Source organism: Brassica napus, chromosome C2 (genome assembly GCF_020379485.1).
Source record: "Brassica napus cultivar Da-Ae chromosome C2, Da-Ae, whole genome shotgun sequence".
Lineage (NCBI taxonomy): Eukaryota > Viridiplantae > Streptophyta > Magnoliopsida > Brassicales > Brassicaceae > Brassica > Brassica napus.
Window position 1 is genome coordinate 117307 of NC_063445.1, and position 23247 is coordinate 140553.

The following is a 23247-nucleotide window of genomic DNA, read 5'->3' on the forward strand; positions in this document are numbered from 1 at the left end:
ACGTGGACAACGAGTATTTTGGGCCGTTTCAGTTCCTTATTGGGCCTTTGAGGCCCATCCTATCCTTAAATTCTGGTTAAGACGGATATTCGGTTAATCCCCGTTTGACATTTTAAAATGATGATTTTGATGATCCATTAACAGAGGAGAATTGTTTGGATTACTCGTCTATATTATGTACCAGTTCAAGATTGGTTTTGTCTGAATTTTTTTGGTTTGGTTTGGTTTGGTCCGTAAAGTGTGATTTCTGCAACCAAAAAAAGTTAGAATGCTATGTCTTTAAAACCGGAGCATAAGCTGAACCAGATAATTATGGGTCACGGTTCAATATGGTTCGACCGGATCAAATTTTGTTCAATAACTTGGTTTAATATTTTTTAAAAATATTAAAATTTAAAAGTAAAATTTGTAAATATGATACATAATTATAATATAAATAGATATCAAATGTAAAACATTATACATATAAACTATTTTTCCATTCAAATGGTTAGTTTATATATTTTTAATAGTTTTTATAAAGTTCAATAACTTTAAAATACAATCCTACTAATTGTCGAACCAGCTATTAGATTTAACCCGGTTGGATGATCGGTTCATGGTCGAATTTGGTCTAGCTATCGGGTCGGTGCGGTTTTAAAACACTGATTGAATGTCAATGAAATCATTTAAAAGATCCCAATTTTTTTTTAATTTTTATTTTAAAAGATCCCAATTGATTTTGTTTAATCCATTAAACGCATCTTACCTGTCTTATGGTGTAAATAATAGATATGATAATTAACGTCATCTTCAAAGAATATCACACCAACTTGAGGTTTGATCGTGCAGAATAAACAGCTAATGCCTAAACGTCATTACTCCAATTTAATCATATCTAATCTGCCAACTAGTTTCTTTACTTGTCTCGATAAAAAAAACGAAGCCAATTGATTGGAGAGCTCAAAGCTCTCGATATATACAATTTATACATTCATACTGCACTAAAAACGTTACTTTCTAATTGAAATAATCAAAGTTCGGTCAAAGAGGTTTGGTTATACACAAAAAGTTCGGTCAAAGGACGCATCACAAGGACTCATATAAAATGCAATCTAAGTCTATACACCATCCAAGAGAAGAAAAAGGCAAAGAAACAGGGAGGGGCATATAAGTATCAAAGAAAGGGAACATTGTTCTTGATTTCGGACTTTTTAGAATATATTCTTTCAAATACTATTTTTAAATTCTTTCTTATCTTTGCTTCTTAAACTGATAAAGACCTCTTCTTTTAATAAAAAAAATATTAGGAAAAATAAATTAAAATAATGATAAGTAAAGCCTCCTTTACAGTTGAACTCTTCTTCAGCTATAGTTTCTTTTAAATTCTTTTGTGTTTGATCAGAGACCAAACCTGAAGAAAAAAGCTCCAAAGAAAAATACCCTTTAAATCCTTTCAGAATAAACATGTCGGAGCCACTTTACATATTTAATAAGAGTATGTCACCATGTATCCTCTATATATATGTGTGTTTGTACTTTGTCTATGTGTAGCTTCAGAATATTTTTAGACTTTGTTTTAATTTTTGCAGAGTCTCAATCCGAAATAGTAGTTGAATCTCTGTTATCTTCAAGTAATCTCAGATCTTCAATGCCCACTCAACAACTCCAATCCTTAAGGTATGTGTTGATGTTTTATCATATCTCTAGAAACAGAGCTGTTCTGTTTTCATTTCTAAATGTTTTGTGATCATTTGAAGAGTCTTTGTGGCAACATGGAACGTGGGAGGGAAGTCTCCACACTCTGGTCTTGATCTTGATGATTTGCTTCACGTCCACAGCGAGTTCGATATATACGTTTTAGGGTAACTTTCTTTTTCTTGATTTCTCTGAGTATTGCATAGATCTATGTATTGAGTTGTTTCTTTTTTTTTATATATAGTTTTCAGGAGATTGTTCCATTGAATGCTGGAAATGTTCTTGTCCTTGGAGACAACGAGCCTGCTGCTAAATGGTTAGCTATGATCAACCAGTCCTTGAACAAATCATCAGCATCATCATCAGCCTCTGGTGGAAGACTTGGTCCAAAAACCCCATCTTTTGGCGCTGGATCGATGTTCTTTGCAAAACCTTCTTTGAAGAAGATCAGTGAGAGTTTCAGAACAGACTGCAGGAGGAAGCTGAAGATATGTAACTGCAGCTCCTTCTCTGAAGAGATTGTGAAAAAGTACGGGAGAGAATCTTGTTTCAGGTGTCCAGAATCTCTTGTTAACCAAACTGATTTACTTTGTGATGACGACGAGGAAGAGGATGATGATGAGGATGATGAGGATGATGATGAAGATGAGGAAGGAGGAGGGAAGGTTGCTTCTGTTGTAAGCAACCAGATGATGATGAAGTATGGTCTAGTGGCATCAAAGCAAATGGTGGGAATATTCCTCACTGTGTGGATGAGAAAGGAGCTTATTCAACATGTTACTCATCTCAGAATCTCTTGTGTCACCCGTGGAATCATGGGTTGCTTAGGAAACAAGGTACAGTACTTTAACAACTTTGTTAAATTTCACGGGCTTTCAAATTAAAATCAATTGACGGTAAGTGAATCGGCTCAAGTTTTTATATATTAGTTATGTATCATCAAAACCCCTGATGTGGAAGCTTATACTCTTACACACTCATTAAAGATTATGGCCCATAAGACTATTAATGTCTAACCAACGTCAATAAACTCTCACACATAAAACCTAAACAAAATAAAAAACTCTGTTTCTGATATTCTCTTTTTCATCATCATAGGGATGCATAGCTGTGAGTTTGCAGCTCTACAAGACGAGCTTCTGCTTCATTTGTAGTCATCTAGCTTCCGGTGAGAGAGAAGGAGATGAACGCCGCAGAAACTCAGATGTGATTGAGATTCTCAAGAACACAACTTTCCCTAGAATCTGCAGAACGTCTTTCACCCGTGTCCCCAATAGAATCACTAAGCATGAGTAAGATTTATGATTACATGTTCTCCTATCGGTTTCCAACTTAAAATCAATTGATTCTTATATGGTTTACACATCATCTCGCAGTCGGGTCATCTGGCTAGGAGATTTGAACTATAGAATAGCTTTAAGTTACACAGAAACAAAGACACTCTTGGATAAAAACGCTTGGGACACTCTTCTTAACAAAGATCAGGTTTCACTAATGGTTCCTTTCCACCCAAGTAACTAAACTTTAGGGTGATTACTACTTAAAGCTAAACCGGATTATTGGTTTTCTGAAATGAAATTACAGCTCAAGATTGAAAGAGACGCAGGAAGAGTGTTTAAAGGATGGCACGAAGGCAAAATCTTCTTTGCACCAACTTATAAGTACTCTTATAACTCAGATGCTTACGCAGGAGACACTACTAAAGAGAAAAAGAACAAGAGAAGAACTCCCGCCTGGTATAATATTTAACCGGCTTTATTCTATTTTTATTTTGGTTCGGTTAATGCTGAACCGAGTTTTCTATATTTCTTTAGGTGTGACAGGATTCTTTGGCACGGTGATGGAATCAGGCAGCTCTCGTACGTCCGCGGCGAGTCGCGATTCTCCGATCACCGGCCGGTATGCTCCGTGTTTGTCGTCAACGTTGAGGTTTGCGAGGGTAGAACCGGAGCTAGGAGACAATAGTTTACGTCAACCGTTGACATCTTGGTAGATATAAATGTAAGCCACACTGTTTTAATGTTATTACGATGTTGTAACTAGCGAGAACCTTCGGAGTTGGTAGAGTATTACAATGTGTTGTGAGAAACGTCATTCCAGCTAATGTTGGTCTGCATTGTCGATTAAGAATCCTACAAAAACAGGTTGAAGATCGGTCTTGAACAGATGATATATATAGGCTAATATTGTCACAAAAGGCATATGAATCAACTAGCATAATGTGTAACTTTGATAAAGAAAATCACATATATAACCTAGTTTATGTGAATTTTGTAACGCCAAAGTTTTTCCATTATATAGCTCATTAGATTGGTTTCATGGATGTTTGAGCATATGTCTAACAAAAATTCAACTAGTTTTAAATTATACTTATTTAGGAAAAAAATGAGAAGTCGTAACTCGTAACAAACCGGTCCTGATATTTATGTAATCATAAGCATTTTAAAGTTATTTAAAAAAAATAAGTTCTAAAATTTGATAATTATACAACTTATATATATAAGCTCATTAAAATTTACGAATTAAGGCAAATGTTTTATTAGTATCTGTCCAAAACTGATCATAATTCATATCTGTGATTGATTAACAGATTAGATGTATATGATCATAAAAGGTACAAATCAGGTTAACAATGATGAATAGTTCCCTAATGATCTAAATTCTAAAATTTAGAAGATCATCTGGACCTATATATATCATAAAATCCAAGTTTTTACAAAAAAAAAAAAGATTTAGTTAAGTGAAACGACAACCTCTTACACACGTGCGACAACCGGCAACCGGGAACTGACAAAAGTTCCAAAAAGTTATTACATCACCATAAATGCAAGTACACATGACGAAACTGAAACGAAACGGACAACCTCCCACGTAGGTCTCTCAAGTCGTATTAGATCTTTCTACGGTCAAAGATCAAATGATTAATAATCCAACGGTTTATATCCCACCATATCCTCTAACTATTACATGTGTCAGTGAAAATCCCAGACACTACCCAAAGCTGGAAACTTTATCTCGATTTGTTTCCCTCTCATTCTTCTCCTCTGTCTCTCTCATTTCAGAAACCCTAATCTCACAAAGCGATCTCCAAGTCCGTTCCTTTCCAGGTTTGTGCTTACTTATTGTTAATTGCACATCTCTGAATCTATGCATGCATGTAATTCATCTTTGATCTTCAAAACCAGAACCTAATAATTAAAGTCTTTCCCTTTCTCAATCTTGTGTTCCGTAGATTTATAGCAATGGAAGAGAGTTTCAGAAGCTACACTGATAAGACGAGTGTGTACGATATCAAACCATTACGCACACTTAAACCCGTTTTCCCCAGCGGGAACCAAGCTCCACCACCTTTTGTCTGCTCACCTCCTTTCGGTCCGTTCCCTCCTGGCTTCTCCCCTTTCTATCCCTTCACCTCCTCTCAACCACACACTCATAACAACTCAAACCCTTCCTCTGTCACTCCTCTAAGATCATTCAGGTCTGACGCGGAGCCAACTCCGAAGAGAAAGACTCCGAAAAAGCTTGTTCGTCCTGATAATGTAAACTTCGAGAGCGGGATCACCTCTCCCGAAAGAGAGAACGGGAACAGGAACCTAGTCACGAGCGTTCTCACGCGCTACGAGGCCTTGAGAAGAAGGTTCTCACAGCTGGAGGACGCGAGAGAAGCTGTAACCGGAACCAACAAACGCGCCGATTTAAAAGCGGGGTCCACTTGCATGAGCCGTGGCGTACGCACAAACACCAAGAAACGACCTGGTATAGTCCCCGGCGTTGAGATCGGTGACATATTCTTCTTCAGGTTCGAGATGTGTTTGGTCGGGCTACATTCTCCATCGATGGCTGGCATCGACTATCTTCTCCTCAAGGGAGATACAGAAGAAGAAGATACCATCACTATCGCAACTAGCATCGTCTCGTCTGGTTACTACGATAACGAAGAAGGTGATCCGGATGTTTTGGTTTACACCGGTCAGGGCGGTGGTAACGCTGATAAAGAGAAGCAGACCTCTGATCAAAAGCTTGAAAGAGGTAATTTAGCGTTGGAGAAGAGCCTGGTTAGGAACAGTCCGGTTCGGGTCATAAGAGGGTTGAAAGAGGCGTCTCCTAGTGTTAAAATCTATCTTTACGATGGGCTCTACGAGGTGAAAGAGTCTTGGTCTGAGAAAGGGAAGTGGGGACACAGCACTTTTAAGTATAAGCTAGTGAGAGCTCCTGGTCAGCCTCCCGCTTTCGCCACGTGGATAGGGATACAAAAGTGGAAAGGTGGGTTGACTTCGAGGGAAGGGCTTATACTCGCTGATCTCTCTGCAGGTGTTGAAAGCATTGGTGTGTCGCTTGTGAACGAAGTTGATGACGAGAACGGTCCTGCTTATTTCACTTACTCCGCAAAGGTGACTTACTCGGAGTCTTTTAAGCTGACGCAGCCTTCTACTGGATGTTGTGACTGTAGCAGCTCGTGCAAGCCGGGGAGCTTGAACTGTCGCTGCGTGAGGAGAAACGGAGGTGATTATCCTTACTGTGGGAATGGAGTTTTGGTTAGCCGCAAGGGTATGGTGTATGAATGCAGCTCGTCTTGTCCGTGCTTGGTTTGCAAACTCAAGGTGACTCAAATGGGAGTCAAAGTGAAACTTGAAGTGTTCAAGACGGTGGATAGAGGATGGGGGTTGAGGTCGTGGGATCCTATCCGTGCTGGTTCCTTTATATGTATATACGCAGGTGAGGCCAAAGAGAAGGAGCAAACTATGGAGAATGATGATTACGCTTTTGATACGACTCGTGTGTATACCGCTTTTAAATGGAACTATGAGCGTGGTTTAGCGGATGAGGTTGATTCTGAAGAGGTGTCTGAAGAACCTGAAATGCCGTTGCCTTTGGTAATCAGTGGTAAGGATGTTGGGAACGTTGCACGGTTCATGAACCATAGTTGCTCACCTAATGTTTTCTGGCAGCCGGTTAGTTATGAAGATAATGGTCAGCTCTTCTTGCATGTTGCTTTCTTTGCCGTTTCTCATATTCCTCCCATGACTGAGTTGACTTATGACTATGGAGTTACTCGACCAAGCGAAGCTCACAATGACAATACTTTGCATGGCATGAAGAATTGCTTTTGTGGATCAGAGTATTGCCGTGGTTCATTTGGTTGATAAATGGTTAGTGTTATTTATCTACTGAATCTATACAGATATGTGAATATGATCAGAATATGGAACCTCTGGACTTGTTCATCTGGCAGGAATCTTTTGAATGACTGCTTTTGGTAGGAACTAAAGTGATAGTCTCTATGTGATATAACTCGGCAACAGCATAAGATGTAAGCTGTGAAGGATTTTTTTTCTGCTTCTCACAACAAAACCTTTGGCTATTTCTCGGAATGTGGAAGATGTTTTCTCCTGTTGGATATGTAATCTTATAATTAGTAAGTGTCAGATCGTTTTTGGTATAAACTTCTGGAAACTTGTATCTTTGATGTAAGATTATCTAAAAGATCATGAAAGCTACAAGTCAGTTCTTATTTTCTTGCAGTAATATTTTGCTAAAATCATCTTTATTAGGCACTGAAGTGTGAAAAGAATGGGACTAAAATCTAAAACTGAGGTGAAATAGTAATATTGTCTCCAGACGATTTGTGGCAAGCTTGCACCCTCTCGCAGAAATTTGATGTGTATGTATTTTTTTTTTTGAATATTCTAATGCTTACATTTGAGCAATTTACATGTAGAAATATTGACTCTGGCTCATGTGTTATGATTGGGGTAGTCAGTAATGCTACGGAAGTTTGATAGCGGTGCGATGGTCATCCAAAACAAGTCCCATAGTGACGAGGAGGTACTTATCGTATTGTATACTGCGTTGGATCCTATTCTCATTCACCTGATGAGATCCTTTCGTGGCCATATAGGTATGAGTAGAATCAGAATGCTTGTGACTAAAACCGAAACTCTAAGAACAGGCATCACTGCTAGTGATGCAGCTTTGACACTGAAAATCGCTCCAGCCTTGGCCAAGGAACATCTACTAACTGCTGAAACCAAAGGTAACACAAACCACCTCGTAGAAACATGCCTATGGTATTTGTTATAAAACATACAAAAGAACAATATATCTCTGTGGAGTGTTAAAGTATATAGTTAAATTAAACCATAACAATTGTATGTTTGTTGAACAATACCAAAATAAAAAAGCAAACTCTCACAATCAATAGAACTTTTATTATATTTCAGAATATACCACATTTACAAAGTATAAATGTTCTCCTTCTCACAACTTCTTTAGAACATATCATTCTGGTTTTGTAGAAGTTGATGAAGAAGGAGACGAAGAAGATGAAGATGTAGAAGATGAAGAGGAGGAAGATGAGCAAATGGTGTAGGAAACGTAAGCTCCAAGAGCAAACAGAACCAAGGTAGCCACTCCTACATTCACCATTGACTTCTTCTCTTCGCTTGTTAAATCTTTTCCCTTTACTTTCTCCATTATCCCTTTCCTTATTTTCTTTTCCTTCTCCCCCAAATAACCTAGTTTCTCTTCTGCTGATTTCACAACCTTGCTTACTCTTTCAGACACAGATTTGGTAGAGTCCACAGGCTTCTTCTCCTGGGTGCTCTTCTCTGGTGTAGCTTCTTCCACAAGCTTCCCTTTTGCTTTAGCTTCTTCTTCAAGTTTCTTTGCCTCAGCCATCTCTTTTGCTTTAGCCTCTTCTTGAAGCTTCTTTGCTTCTGCCATCTCTTTTGCTTTAGCTTCTTCTTGCAACTTTTTCGCCTCAGCCATCTCTTTTGCTCTAGCTTCTTCTTGCAACTTTTTCGCCTCAGCCATCTCTTTTGCTTTAGCTTCTTCTTGCAGCCTCTTCGCCTCAGCCATCTCTTTTGCTTTAGCTTCTTCTTGCAGCCTCTTCGCCTCAGCCATCTCTTTTGCTTTAGCTTCTTCTTGCAGCTTCCTAATTATCCCCTCTTTCTCTTCAAGAAGCTTCTTGATCTTCTCAGCCTCTTCTTCCTTCTTTCTAGCTACTTCCAACAGTCTCTTCTCCTCTAGCTTCTCCACCCTCTCAGCCACAGTTTTAGGAGTTTCTGGAAGGTTGGGCATCTTTGTAATTGTCTCCTTCGGCATGGTGATTGTTAGGGTGTTGAAGCTGAAGCTCCCATGGATTTTATCCACTAGACAATTCCGTGGAACAGTGAACATTTCGTTGAAACAGCTCCATTTCCGATAACCTAAGGGACGTTCTCCGGTGACTCTTAACATCTTTGAGGCATGCACAAAGGTTACTTTTACTTGCTCCCTTGTAAAACCTGTTAAAAAACCCAATTCACATCAGAACTAGAACCACCACAAGGACTCAAACTAATATATTCACTTTGTATCCCAATCCCCCGGCCAAGTACTAGTCTAGTTAGGATCTGGAACTATCATTCATTTTGTATACCTTTAGGCAAGGTGCTGAAGTATCATTCTCATTTTACTAGACGACTTAGGTCTTATGTCAATTAAAAGAAACGCAAAAGTAGTAAATGAAAAAAAGTTTAGGACCAACCTGGAAGATCAATAGTGAGAATAGTGGCGTCAGGTTGATCTTTCCATTCAGATTTGGGGACAAAATTTATTTGGGCTTCCCCACTTGGTGCCATCAATTGAATTTCTTTTCTCTCTGATGATCTCTTTCTGAATTGGTTGAATAATATCCATTAGGGTTTATTGGTCTGCATATAAATAAGAATTGAGTTTCTGCAATGCTTAGCCATTTTCTCTTGTGTTATGCAATGGATATACTTAGTTTTGCGGCTATGTCTTCTTCTGTTCATGCAAAATCTCTTCTTTGGTCTCAGGTCATCATATGTTTCTTCTCTTACAAAGAAAGAATAAAGAGTTGCTTCATGCACAAGTTTAATGCCTTGTGTTCCCCCAAACACGTCGGTTTTATCAGCTGAGGAGATGTATCAACTCTCAATGGTATTTACACGATAAGTCAGGCAGGAGAATCTTGAACCCTGTAAAGATTTGAATAATAGCAGAAAAATGGAGGAACGTTACGTCGTCGTCTAGGTTGGTCCTAGAATTAAATGTAGAGCAATAAATGGAAAGAGATAATAAGAGAAAAGTAGGTCTATGATATTTGGGATTCACAAGGTGTGTATGTTTGTGCAGTGTGCCCATACCACCATTGCTCATCTCATGCTACTCTTCCTTCATTTCACAATACAAAATACAAAATCACAACTCTCCTTTGTTTCATTTCAAACTCAGTATAGACCACCATTCTCTTTTAATGCATCCTAAAAAATACAGAATGATTCTGTATTTAATAGAATTCAAATTATCATAAAATTGAATTCTTTGGTAAGAAGTATATTTATTCAAAATATACACAAATTTTGAATAGTTTTATTACATACGTCTGTTTGAGCCATGAATCAAATCATTTTAAACTAACCTCCTCCTAAATCGCATTGGAACACAAGAGAACATGACTTCTCACTGTTTTTTACTAGATCAAGAGCAACTTACTTTCAAGATATTGACTTGCACGTGATTATTAGATGCATAAGTGATGATACCTTTTTAGGGATGGCAATTGGGACCTTAGCCCGTGGGCTAAGCCCGTAAAGTCCCACTGCGGGGCGGGTTTGGGCTTAGATATCTTAGGCCCGAGATATTGCGGGTCTTGCGGGTTGGTCAATTTCGGGTATGGGCCAATGCGGGGCGGGTCGACGCGGGTTTGCGGGGCATTCGAGACCCGCGTGTCTTCTTCACCAGAGACGTTTGGTGTTCTGCTAACCGACGAAAAAGGTGAGAAATGGCGACTGTGGAGGCAATTCTGAACCTTCTCTTCCACTCGTCGACTAAGGTCACCACTGAGCCTTATCTTCATCACCTCTTCCTCGATCTACCACCATCTACCATCTATACAGGTATATGATTTCTTCCTCTCAGTAGACACGAGTTAAAGTTAAATCTTTGCATGTTATTTATATCACTCGCCATTCTATACTGTAATTAGATTACAAATTTACAATCTGCTACTAAGTTACAGTATTGAGTTCAAGAGTTCGTTTGGTTTGTTTGACTTGACTACTTGACTTGAAACATGATGGTTGTAGACTTTAGTGACAAGAAGTTATCAGTTTTAAAGTTTTACGGTTAATTGTTTAAAAGTTTTACTGTTAATTGTCATTTGTCTTATAAGTTGCTTGATGATGATGGTTATAAAAAACTCGTAACTTGTGAGAGGTATGCACCCATTGTATACCACTTGTTTGGTCTCATTAAAAAGCTTGACAACCAACCTTCTTATCTTTTTTTTTTTAATGTCACTAGATGTGCTGAGAAGCTTTACTACAAAATTAGACACACATGAACCACCACCACACGAGTCAAGCAACAACAAAGAAATGAGGACAGCATTTTCACTACCCGCGGGCCGGACCGCAAAGTCCTATATAGCAAGCGGGGCGGGTTTGGGTAGAGGTTTGGGAACCGCGGGTTATGGCGGGCTGACCCGCAAAGATCCGCCAGAGATAGAGACCGCAGCGGGGCGGGCCACGGCGGGGCGGGTTGTCCCAATTGCCATTCCTATACCTTTTTAAGTGTCAGATCAAATGTTGTTAACACGTCAAATTTGATAATTAAATGCTTTTATGTAAGGTACACTTTTTCTAAACAAAACTCACAAACTGTCAAAATGGTAACTTGAAATAAACATTTATTTAAGTTACAAATTTACTCAATGGAAAATAGAATAAATAAAACATTTGATCTTTTTGTTTCATATAATACTAAAATCTTAAAAAAAATATATTATTCATTTCTAATATCTCCACATTTTGCTACGAATAGTTATATGATTTTCCACTAACCACTAAAATTACTTTTTACATAAAATCCAAAAAAGTCAATCCGATAAAAATGATATTAAAATCACAAACAAACAAACAAAAAGTTAACGGCTCCGTCTCTCTTCTTCTTCAATTTCCGTCTCACCTTTAGACGATAACGAACATAACGGCGACGACGGCAAAGACGATACGGCGGTGGAGTAACGACCCGAGTCCGACACCGAATCAGAGAGTCCGGAGACGAGATCAACGAAAGCGCTGATGATCACGTCGCGGCTCCTCCTCTCGTTCATCCTCAAGTACCACTCCAGCATCGACTCCAAGCTCCGCCAGTCCTTAGCCAGCTCGCCGTGGCTCCTCACCATCTCCTCCATCGATCGCCGGAAATCACCGTACGGATCCTCCGACTCCATCGCCACCGAGACGCTGATCTCCTCGATCGATTTCTCGTTGGTCTCTTCCACGATCGAGCTAGTGGCTCCCGGGTCGAAGAACAGCCGCTCCGATCTAACCACTCCTCTAACGACCGTCTCAAGCGATTCCGCGTCGAGGTCTTGGTCCGACTCGGTTGAGTGACTCGCCGTCTCGGACGAGTTCGTGAACCATGACTCGGGCGTTGCGGCCTCTAATATATCATCGAAGAGGACCGAGTTAACGGTCTTGATCATGTCGTCTTCGACTCGGAACGAGAGTGTTTTGGCATTGGAGCAGAGAGGAGCGGTTAGTAATCTTCCCGCTCCTCCTCTGAACAGAGATGAGAGCTTCGTCTTCCCCATTGAGCTCAGATTTTTTTTTTTTTTGTAAAGCTTTTTTTGAGTTAGCTATTACTGGAAAGGGCGAAGAGTTGGAGGGAATTATATATAGAGGGCTGGTTGGTGGGGTCAGGTCATGTGTGTATTTTTATTTATTTTCCTTTTCGTAGTTATGTTTTACATTTGCAACAGCTAAAGTATGTTTTACTTCTTTAGTCCAAATAATTTATCAAAAGTTAGTAAAATTATTACATATACATCATTTTCTGATAAACGTAAAATGAAATAACTAAAGCATACGTACTTTTATACATTTATACAAAACGAGTTACTAGTTTGTGAAAATTAAATATGTGACTTAATTCAATCTGAATTATTTTAACGATATATTTGATTAGTTGTGTTCAAATTATTATTGTTTATTTAAAAACTGTATTTTCAATCATTTTATACATAAAATTATAGCATGTATGCAAATTTAAATATTTCACGTTTATAAAACCAATTCGTCCGACATTTTGTAAAAAAATTGCAGTCAGTTTATAATCGTTCTAGTAATTAATATTCTGTCGGTCAACATGTTATTTGTAAATTACGATAATCAATCTATCTGTGTGCGTAAAATAGAAGATGACGATGTTTTTTCAAAAATAAAATAAAAACAATAGATGTTTAACTTCTTATTAATAACAACTTGCACAACTATATATACTAGAGGAGCATCAGTTCATGTGTATCTAGCAACAAACAATAAATTTTAAGAAAATGCTGTCTATGTCGACTGAATCAAATAAATATATAGTCTCAGCACATGATCACTCTTAAACTCATTTCGCATAAATAATTATGTTAATATACAATGAGTTTTCATGGAGTTCCTAGACATAATTTCACTGTTACTAGAAAACTTATGGTCGATCAATAGTATAGAAGAATGTAAGAGCGTGTTTCTGGAAGTGTCCTTGAAGGTTTAATATTCTAGAGTTCCAGAGATGTAAACTGAAAGTAGAAAGATTAGAAGATAGCCAAATCTGATGTTCAACCCATTGTTGTGAAATAAAGACATCATTTCATTTACGTGCATTTTAACTTTATTTACCAACACCTTCATCATTTTGTCTTTTGGAAGTTATTTTCTGTTCTCCTTAATTTGCGTGATACATTGGATAATTTTTGGGATAAATATAGGAAAATAGAAGAAAACAAAATGTGTGTTAGAAAGAGAGGGTGCAAAACTCATGTGAGGCATTGAAGAGAGTACCGTTGAATCACGCAAATATTAATGGGTATACATTTTACAAAATATTTTCTCCCACTTACTTCAAATACATTTGAGTATACAAATTTACATTTTCGATATTTTTATGTATAGTTATTCTCGAGATTTCTTAAACAGTGTAAAAGTAATAATAAATGCTATGTGCAGTTGTAAGAAATCTTAGTTGTAGTAACTTCTCAACAACTACAACGGTGATTGAAACTATATGTACTTTTTTCTTTTTCATCCAACACCATAAAGTATTTTAAGAAGTTTACCTTCAGTATTGTTGGTGTTAACATTGACTATTCACTAATTATTACATATAGGTAGGTTAATTTGATAAATGTCAATATTTTTCTTAAGTCTTTTATAACATTTTTAAAAAAATCATTATTGACCCACATCATCATCTTTAGGTCTAAGGCGCATAAATTGATAAATTCTTTGTTGTAGTACAACCACAGTCGAAATAATTATACTAACAATACTTTATGAAAAATATATAGTGGTTGTTTCAAGATTACAGAGACTGATAAAAGTTACAAAGAGGTGGATACTAAACAACAAACAAACGATTAATAATTATGTTATTATGAAAATTGGTTTACTTTGTATAGCTCAAGTAACCTATTAGTTCATCGGCACAGAGGAAGGATACTGAACTAAACCAGTTAATAATCATTAGGTGTGGTTTGTGGTACATAACAGATTTCGACCAGTTTGGTTGGTTAAATGTTGTCAAGAATTTGTATCTTACCATTCATATACTAAAGTCGAACTAGAGACTTCTTGCTTTTTTTTTTTATCAACAACTCATATGTTTCTACGAGATTCACTAATTAAAAACTAACTTTTGGTGAATAATTCATCTAGCTTAGAATTTAAAAATATAGGATTACTTAAAAAAGAATAAGAGAGTACAATTAAGTGCGACTTGACTTAAAATATGATTGTAAAGATTGCATGAAAAGAGCATTATCGAGCAACAGGCAAAGCCAGCAATGCATGAAACAAAATGTACCCCATTGACCCTCATGGTTATTTATTTAATTGTGTAGACATTAGCAGCTAGTTCTACCATAATACCACCCTACTATATGTGTTTCTAAACTACTTAGAACTAATATACAATTATAATGTCACATAACTAATACCTCATTGGTTTGTTTGGTCCTATATTTATTAAATATTATATATATATATACACTGTTAGTTATACGTACTCATACTCATTCCACAAGTTAAATGCATGAGTGCAAAGTTGAAGAAGAGAAGAAGGTACGAAAGTGGGAAGATCCATCGTTTCTTTCTTCCTTCTGTCTACGCCTTCCTACTCATAAACATATTTAAGATAATATAAATGACATAATTGGTTAATCATTAATGCATTTTTTATTTTGTTCTTATCCTAACCTAACAATGATGGATGACAATTATACGTCTTCCGACAATATGATTTATTTGGTGCATCAATGTTTATTTGCTATACATTTTTTTTTTTACATGTGACTTGTGAAACGTAAATTGATTTAACGTATCATGCAACGTATTGGCCAAATATTTATATTCAGTATTTAGAAAATTAAATATGTTTTAAGGCATGCATGAGCTTTGAGAGTTCTAACTGCTGTTTTATTAAGAATCCACACTTATTATTTTGCTTTTTTCATTGTCAGATTTGCATATCTTTAAAACTATAGAAGTATATAAAACAAACTTATAGAATATTTTTCGTTAAAAGTTTTACATTTAAATATGTATATAAAACAAACTATAAATTATAGTAGACGCAAACAACTGTCGAAACATGTATTGCTAAGAGAAGGCAGTTTGTTCAGTTAGGTGTTAAGACTCAGTGAGATATACAGTTTTGTATATGAATATAAATTACATTTTCTTAATATTTAAAGGACTATATTATATATATGAATTTACGGATACATTTTCAGTTAGTTTTTGGATCTGCACATGATCGATATATTAGATCAGAGTGATATCTTAGTTCAGAATTTTTTTATTGGCAAGAAATGCGATATTGCTCTATACTAAAGACTAAAATTGTTACAATTTATATGACTATTATTCATTACTTGTAAGATAAGAAACCAGAAACAGGGTTAACATTATCAGCATCATCATTCATCGACATCCTCCTCGGGATCCACATCAAAAACCTGATCCAAGTAGCTACTACGGTGATGATTATGTGAGCTCCAATCAGGTGCGAACGTCTCTGTGAGCACACCACTAGAACCTTCGATCTCACACACACTTAGACCAACCTGCTTCTACCATTTACTTGTGATTAACATTACTCCCTAGTAAATGTAAGCTTCTGCCACTGAAGCACGCCACAGAAGCGAAGCCACAAGACAATGATACACAGGTTTATCTGGTTTTAGGCCCATCGAAGTCATAAGACAATGTTCAATTATCAAACCGTTAATCAATTTAAACGTTGAATTATCAATGTGCTCTCATCTCGAGTTGTGAAATATTTAGAACAAAGAACGCATGAACTACAATAGTTGCAACTTTTAACTCAAATATTAATGATCATCAAAAACTCCAAACTCAATGTAATAAAAAAAAAGAGTGTATCACTTTCAGATTCAGACATAAATATCCAAACAAAAGAAACAATAAACACTCTAAAGAACAGCAAGTTTCTTCTCTTGATTGAACTCCTCAGTACCTTCTCGGTGGCCTGCCAAAAGCAGGAGCCACAGCCTGAGGCTCAACCACAGATACACCAGGAACGTCAGACATCCCAAGGGAAGCAAGCATCTCAAGAGTCTCTTTATCAACCTTAATCTCATCGGTCTTGATAGCAGACTCATCGGGCACAAAGTCCATGCGGCGCTCACGCTCTTCCTCCTGAAGCTTGAGCGAGATACCACGCACCGGTCCCTTCTGGATCCTCTTCATGAGATGAGTGGAGAATCCAGCGATCTTGTTGCGGAGACGCTTCGAAGGGATGATGGCGACTTCCTCGAGGATCTTCTTGTTAGTGTGGAAGTCGAGCGTCATGCGAGAGTAGTACTTCTCGATCACTTGACGTGATGATTTCTTCACGGTCTTGGTTCGGACACGCCCCATCTTTCAGTTTTATGTTTTAAAAACTGTTTTGACTTATACCTGATAAGAGCAATAACTTATCATCGAAATCTAAGCCATTGATAACATCAACTAAGCTAAGAAAACGCAAGGAGGAATGAATAAAGATCTAATAATTAGAGCACATGATTCTCTAGTAGCTTCCTTTGTGTTCCTTGAAGAGATACGTACCTGCGAGTGAAGATGAAGGAGGAGGCGGCGGCAAAAATGATGAAGAAGCAAAGACTGGAGGAGAGGATTTGCGTTTTGTTATAAATATAGATACGTTCTCGTTAGGGTTTATTTTTTTTCTCCCTAGATACGGGCTCGAGCATGAGGCCCAGTTTTTATTAGGCCTGCGTCTAGAATCAATAATGCTTATTTTGAGAGCGGCTTTTTCGATAGTTTGATCATGTAACGCATTTTTTTTAAGATGTTACAGTTTACGTTTTATGCGATAGTTCAAGAAAGTTACAAGGTTAAAAAAGCTTGTTCGTTTAGGTGTATAGTTTTTAATATTTAATAAATAGGATATCACTTAGAGTGAATGTGCTAACTATAACAGGGATCTATTCTAACAAAACTGACCAAAATGTGTGCTAAAAAAACGTTTACCAAGTCGAGATGGTTCATGGTCATAAGGTCTTAAACATTTTTTTCAATAACATTGCCACAAACAATAACATTGAGAAAACATGAAATAAAAACACTCTTAAATAAAATACAGATCACACACACAAAAAAATACTCTTAAAAACACACACAAAGAAACTCTACCAACCCACATTATTACCCACGTCTTCCATTTATCATCAGCTCAGGAGCATCAAAAGATCTTTCAACAGTCCATTTGAAAGTTGTGCGTGCCTCATCTTTGAGAAGCGCACTCCTCTTTTCTGAGTATGCTAACATGAGGTTTACATTCTTCTTTTTCATAGATGTCAGATTACCAAAATCTTTGCCTCCGGCGATTATCAAGACGTTCTTTAACCTATGCTGGATAAAATTCGCAAAAGCTTTCATGATAATCACTATCGGTGTTTCTATCGGGTCTCACTAAAAAAAATGAAAAAAAGACAATTAATATACATTTTTAAAAATTTAATTAAAAAAACATTGATAAAAAAGAGTGAATTAGGTAGAAAACCAAAAACAATCGGGAAATTAACAAACTACCAAAACAGAAGAAAATTAAAGTGTACAGTATACAAATAAGAGTTCAAATGAAGTTTCTAACCCTCAGTTTTATTTGCCCCCTTAGAGCATCCACAACCATGATCCTTAATTAGAATCCTTAAAAAAACAAATTATTATAAAATTATATGGGATCCATGATTTTTAAGTTTCTGTGCAAGTTGGTGCTCCTAAATTCCTTAGCTAATGATCAATTTTGTGGAGTCTCTTAGCTATTCGCAGGCTTCACTGACATATGGCGGCCTGCGATTGATTATATATTTTTTTTAAAAAAGTTCCGAAAAAAAGAAAATAATTACAAAAAAAAAGAAAATTTTTTTTTTAAGGATTTTAATGGGAGTCCACGGTTGTGGATGCTCTTAGACTTGTACGAATGTAGCTTGGATTATGGAGTATTATAGATTGAAAAAAATTTAGTAAAGATTTGGTGAAGATTTGTCTTACATATATTTGGGTTATCGAAGATTATAAAGCTGAGGAAGAAAAAAAGTGATAAAAGAAAAATATATATTTATACTTTGTAAAATGAACAGCTATATATATTTATACTTTGGAGATCAACTAAAAGTTTTCTTGTAGGATGTTACACATGTCATCTACAAGTTAAACTGGAAATTTCATGTACTTTACCATTTAGAGTCAGAGGCGTGCCTACAGTGTATTAAAAAAGGCTTTCGCCTCAGACCTCCGATTAATATGACTGTTTTTAGGGCCCCAAAATTTAAAATAGTTTCTAGTATAGTGGTTTAGACTTATTTTTAAAAAAACATTTCTACGAAAATTAATTAATTTATTTTTTGAATTCATGTATTTTTTTCTATATGACATAATATAACATATTTACGTTATAAACTTATTCTTTTACAATATTAGACTTGTGTATTTGGTGAAAATAATATATCATATTAGAAAATTATTTTTATTATGGTTGTAAATAAATTTATTTTTAAAATTTGCCTTAGACCCCTAAAACTCTTCGCACGGCACTGTTTAGAGTGTCCTGAAATTTACCAAAAATAATCGGGTTCCAAGTGTGACATAAGCAGAAGCTATAGCAGGAGAAGCTCATGTGTTCTTTCTATTCATTTCTACATTTCTTTCTTGTTATTACAAAAACTCTCTTATGCCTCTCCCAATATTTATGTACTTTTAAGTGTCTTATATATGAGCTACTTTTAGGGAAAAAGTTGATGAATATATGGGATTATGATGTCACAGAAAGTGGCTAAAATTTACATATTAGACTTAAGATATGATAACTTACAACAATGTTTACTCTTTAATACTTTTATCAAGAAATTTTTCTCGTCTTGCAAGACCTTTATCTTGGAACGATTCGAACTCAAGATGATCGCCTATGGCTTTACATTCAAGATACCTATTATCGTTTCCTCCGCGTGAACTTGCATCTCAGGCGGTATTACGCACCGGATTAGAGCCCAATTCAATCCTTCAAAGATTGGATATCGTTTAATCTCTGTAGAATTTATCTGACCCGAGCATGTTCTCTGGCTCCTTAACCCAAAACTCTCTTATCATATCCTTTGCCTGGAAGCTCACCAGCAGGCTAACATGAAACCTGAGGTTCTGCAACACAAGTCTTGTCGTTGCTGTAACCTTTAAAAGTTTCTCCCGTATAAAAGCTTGTTGTTGGTTCGAGAGTAACATCCTGTAAAACGAAAATGTGATGAATGAATTTTAGAACGAGCCATCCATAGCTCTGAAAGCTAAAACCTGAACCATATAGTGAAAGCAAGAAAATATTTGACCAAAAAAAAAGAAAATCATTAGTCTCTAGTTTTTTTTGGCCCCAAATGGTCTAGCTATATGATCGTGGGGCTATGGACATAATTAATTATTCATTTAACTGCGAGCTAAACTTCATATGTAATAATTGATTTGGAACATCTCTAAACTCTATTTTGCCACCTTTTTCTTAACATCTCATGGATTTTTGCTAACTTTTGGAAGGAATATTACAGTTTATTTATACACTTCTTTTTTATCTTAACAATGTATACTCTCTTCTATTTTGCGATTTATAATTATTCTATCCATCACCCCATATTTTGGCTACCACCATTCGTAATTATTTGTGAATTTTGTGTGTATTTTTGAAGATAATATCAAAACTCAAACATATGGTAGGTAATAGACAAAAAGCTTGTAAAAGAACAAGAAAGCATTAGATTTTTCTGAAAAGGGCACGTGACAACTCATTGAGAGGCCACGTCACCTTGGTGCATCAATCAGATGCCAAAAAGTATCATTGAAAAACAATTGGCAGAAGACACATCGCTTAATAGTGGTGAAGAGTCGGTCCATGCACCTTCGTGGAGTACGTAACGTATCCACTTAACCCGTAGATCCAATTAAACTAGTAAAAGTGTGTAGTGTAAACCTTATTAAAACAAGTGAACTGCTACATATTAAAAAAGCAAGTACAGCTAAAATACTTGAATATTAGTTGAAGTTCCTTTGTTTCCTTTTGTTTAATCTGTTGAAGTTCGTCGAGACTCGATAATATAACTAAAATAAACACATATCCAAATAAGAAAAGACAAAAATAAGTGTTGTCTTTGCTTTTTGTTACATGGATTATTTAATAAGTTAAGCACTCATTTTTTTTTTCCATATGGAAACGTCCAACGAAAACCAAACTAAAACTCGTTCTAACTGAGGCATGGAGCTATGTATGAATAGTATAGTTAGTTATTTAAGACAAAAGCGATTCATGCGCTTTGAACTTTTAAAACGATAGGATTACTACTACATATGCACTGAAAATAAACAACAAAATTGTATTTCCTCTGTTTTTAAATGTCATTTTAATATTCTTCACGCGCTGACTAATTTTTTTTAAAAAATATTTTAATATATTCTTATTTAATATAAATTTAATTAAATGTAAATGATTTTTTTTAAATTAATAATTATTCAAAAATAAATAAACCAAGATAAGAAAAAAATTATTTTGGAAATATAGAACACACAAAAAACTAATTATGAATGGCCTAAATAGGAAATAAAGTAAAGTTTAAATATATAATTAAAATCGAAATATCACAAAAACCATACAGTTAAGAAAGTGAAGTGAAAGCAGTACACGTTGGAGTTTGGACCCCAAATAAAAGCGAAAAGAAATAGCGACAGACTGACAAACAAGGGTACATCAAAGAGAAGTACACACTAGATATGATTCCTTCTGGAATGTGAACATGAAAATAAGTCTTTCCAGATTGTTTTTATTACTTTGTTTTTTAATAGCTACGTGTTGTGCCATTAGTGGCACGTAAAATGGCATATGCTTATAATAAAACTTATTATTGGGTTCCCCTAGGTTCACCAACCAATAGGATTCTGTTATTTCATATTCGAAATCTTTTAAAAAAGGAAACAAGATATTTTCTCAAGCTATAAGTTATATTATATTTTTAAAATATAAAGGTAAAAGAAATAAATTAAAAAAAAGTAGTAGTTTAAAAAATATATTTTTAATGTCCTCAGCAAAATACTAAACCCAAAATTCTAATCCCTAAACCCTAAATCCTAAATCTTAAACCCTTGGGTAAACCCTAAACCCTTAGATAAATCCTAAACTCCAAATCAAAAACACTAAACACTCAAGGGTTTAGGGTTTAGGATTTAGGGTTTATGGTTTTAGGATTTAGTGTTTAGTGTTTTTGATTTAGAGTTTATGATTTATCCAAGGGTTTAGAGTTTGCTCAAGGGTTTAGGGTTTATGATTTAGGGTTTAGGGATTAGGATTTAGGGTTTAGTGTTTTGCTGACGATGATAAAAATATTTTTTTTTTGAATTCGTTTTTCTCTAACTAAGATTTTTTCTTTTTTTTTTTAACTTTTTAATTTAAAAACATAATATATCTTGATAATATTTTGTTTCCTTTTTCAAAAAATATTAAATTTGAAATAATAAAATCCTATTGGTTGGTGAACATAGAGGTTCATCCTAGGGGGTGAATCCAAGAATAACTCAATAATAAAAAGAATAAAAATCAGAAAAGGAGAGAAAACTGTTAACAAACCGGAGCAATGTAACCTTAAAATTAAATAAAAGAAATTGAAAATTAGAGAAGTGAAAAGAGAAATAGAAACCGTGTTGAAGTTGGTCTCTGAGCTGCTTCCTCCTTTTTTTAATTTTCCAGCATATTGTTCCCTTTTATATACCTCATTTTCATTAATAATAAAAAAAAAACTTTCCTAAGAAAAAACAAGAGAATCCTTATAAATAATCGGAAGGAGTCCAACAGTTTCTCCAACCTCCAACCAATTTCAGAATTTCTTTGGGATTTATCCACTTTTGAGTCTTTCTTTCTAAACCCACTAAACAAATAAATCTTTAGAAATGGCGTCAAGTCAGTGGACGAGGTCGGAGGATAAGATGTTCGAGGAAGCTTTGGTGTTTTTCCCTGAAGGATCTCCCAATCGGTGGGAGAGAATCGCCGATCAGCTCCACAAACCGGTTGGTGAAGTTAGAGAGCATTACGAGGCTTTGGTGCATGATGTCTTCCAGATCGATTCCGGCCAAGTTGATGTCCCTGATTACATAGATGACTCAGCGGCGGCGGCGGGTTGGGACTCGGCCGGTCAGATCTCGTTTGGGACTAAACACAGCGAGGGTGAGCGGAAAAGAGGAACTCCTTGGTCGGAAAACGAACACAAGTATGTATCAATCGTAATTTAGGGTTTTGGTTGATTATGGTAATTACTAATTATCAAAAATATAAAAAATATTTTCGTTTATTTGCTATATTTAGGTGATTAATTAACATATAATTGAATATGAATTCATGCAGATTGTTTCTGATCGGATTAGATAGATATGGTAAAGGAGATTGGAGGAGCATATCGAGGAACGTGGTGGTCACGAGGACACCTACGCAAGTCGCGAGTCATGCTCAGAAATATTTCCTTAGACAGAACTCGGTGAAGAAGGAGAGGAAAAGGTCGAGCATACACGACATAACTACGGTCGATACTAGTTTAGCCATGCCTGATTCCAACATGGAGTGGTCTGGCCAGCATGAGAGCCCTGTTCAAACTCAGCAACAGATCGTGTCGGAGTTCGGTCAGCAATTGACTCCTGGTGGTCATTTTGAGGATTTCGGTTTTGGGATGTGATCAAATAGGGGGAAAGAGATTGGTAATGGCTTTAGTTAGGGTTTTTACTCATTTTAATGTGAATATAGTAAGCAATAGGATTAGGTATTTTCTGATACTGATGATGATGATGACGAAATAATAAAATATTTTATAGTAATGTTTTTTTTTGTAAAAACAAGTATGTTTTGGTATTTTGAGTCAAATGCATATGGTGGGGTTTTCATTCAGTTGAGTCAGTCACTTATTGGTATTAGATAAACAAGAACCCATACATAATTAAGTATGTTCCATTTCTTTAACCAAACGAAAAAACGAAC

The 23247-nt window shown here is 35.9% G+C and overlaps 7 protein-coding genes across 10 annotated transcripts; 4 read left to right on the forward strand and 3 right to left on the reverse strand.

Annotated features, from left to right (window-relative positions):
- The first annotated feature begins 1273 nt into the window (after positions 1 to 1273).
- On the forward strand, positions 1274 to 3851 carry LOC106422746 (type I inositol polyphosphate 5-phosphatase 10). 2 transcript variants are annotated; one of them, XM_013863528.3, is made up of 8 exons: positions 1274 to 1477; positions 1572 to 1659; positions 1740 to 1844; positions 1922 to 2513; positions 2776 to 2969; positions 3054 to 3162; positions 3262 to 3413; positions 3492 to 3851. In XM_013863528.3, the coding sequence occupies exons 1-8, from the start codon at positions 1447 to 1449 to the stop codon at positions 3640 to 3642; spliced, it is 1422 nt and encodes a 473-aa protein (XP_013718982.2). In that variant the 5' UTR covers positions 1274 to 1446; the 3' UTR covers positions 3643 to 3851. The 2 variants fall into 2 exon arrangements, with proteins under 2 accessions (XP_013718982.2, XP_013718981.3); XM_013863527.3 differs by lacking the exon at positions 1274 to 1477 and having other exon boundaries at positions 1484 to 1659.
- Positions 3852 to 4056: 205 nt separating this feature from the next.
- LOC106422742 (histone-lysine N-methyltransferase, H3 lysine-9 specific SUVH1-like) lies at positions 4057 to 7216 on the forward strand. The gene is made up of 3 exons (XM_013863524.3): positions 4057 to 4784; positions 4910 to 6827; positions 6911 to 7216. Exon 2 carries the CDS (start codon positions 4920 to 4922, stop codon positions 6819 to 6821), a length of 1902 nt encoding a protein of 633 aa, XP_013718978.2. The 5' UTR covers positions 4057 to 4784; positions 4910 to 4919; the 3' UTR covers positions 6822 to 6827; positions 6911 to 7216.
- A 648-nt stretch (positions 7217 to 7864) lies between these two features.
- LOC111203886 (protein RESTRICTED TEV MOVEMENT 2-like) lies at positions 7865 to 9438 on the reverse strand. Of its 2 annotated transcripts, XM_048748484.1 has the most exons (3): positions 9206 to 9438; positions 8609 to 8963; positions 7865 to 8563 (listed from the first exon to the last, which is right to left on the reverse strand). In XM_048748484.1, exons 1-3 carry the CDS (start codon positions 9297 to 9299, stop codon positions 7957 to 7959), a joined length of 1056 nt encoding a protein of 351 aa, XP_048604441.1. In that variant the 5' UTR covers positions 9300 to 9438; the 3' UTR covers positions 7865 to 7956. The 2 variants fall into 2 exon arrangements, with proteins under 2 accessions (XP_048604441.1, XP_022553724.2); XM_022698003.2 differs by having other exon boundaries at positions 7865 to 8963.
- Positions 9439 to 9627: 189 nt separating this feature from the next.
- LOC106453361 lies at positions 9628 to 11255 on the forward strand. Its single transcript, XM_013895617.3, has 2 exons — positions 9628 to 10580; positions 10987 to 11255. Exons 1-2 carry the CDS (start codon positions 10466 to 10468, stop codon positions 11253 to 11255), a joined length of 384 nt encoding a protein of 127 aa, XP_013751071.2. The 5' UTR covers positions 9628 to 10465.
- A 195-nt stretch (positions 11256 to 11450) lies between these two features.
- LOC111208461 (transcription repressor OFP13-like) lies at positions 11451 to 12343 on the reverse strand. Of its 2 annotated transcripts, XM_048748485.1 has the most exons (2): positions 12197 to 12342; positions 11451 to 12155 (listed from the first exon to the last, which is right to left on the reverse strand). In XM_048748485.1, exons 1-2 carry the CDS (start codon positions 12205 to 12207, stop codon positions 11609 to 11611), a joined length of 558 nt encoding a protein of 185 aa, XP_048604442.1. In that variant the 5' UTR covers positions 12208 to 12342; the 3' UTR covers positions 11451 to 11608. The 2 variants fall into 2 exon arrangements, with proteins under 2 accessions (XP_048604442.1, XP_022563163.1); XM_022707442.2 differs by having other exon boundaries at positions 11451 to 12343.
- A 3699-nt stretch (positions 12344 to 16042) lies between these two features.
- LOC111203884 (40S ribosomal protein S17-4) lies at positions 16043 to 16954 on the reverse strand. The gene is made up of 2 exons (XM_022697998.2): positions 16806 to 16954; positions 16043 to 16655 (listed from the first exon to the last, which is right to left on the reverse strand). Exon 2 carries the CDS (start codon positions 16614 to 16616, stop codon positions 16206 to 16208), a length of 411 nt encoding a protein of 136 aa, XP_022553719.2. The 5' UTR covers positions 16617 to 16655; positions 16806 to 16954; the 3' UTR covers positions 16043 to 16205.
- A 5026-nt stretch (positions 16955 to 21980) lies between these two features.
- LOC111203881 (transcription factor DIVARICATA-like) lies at positions 21981 to 23087 on the forward strand. The gene is made up of 2 exons (XM_022697993.2): positions 21981 to 22489; positions 22624 to 23087. Exons 1-2 carry the CDS (start codon positions 22173 to 22175, stop codon positions 22946 to 22948), a joined length of 642 nt encoding a protein of 213 aa, XP_022553714.1. The 5' UTR covers positions 21981 to 22172; the 3' UTR covers positions 22949 to 23087.
- Positions 23088 to 23247: the final 160 nt, after the last annotated feature.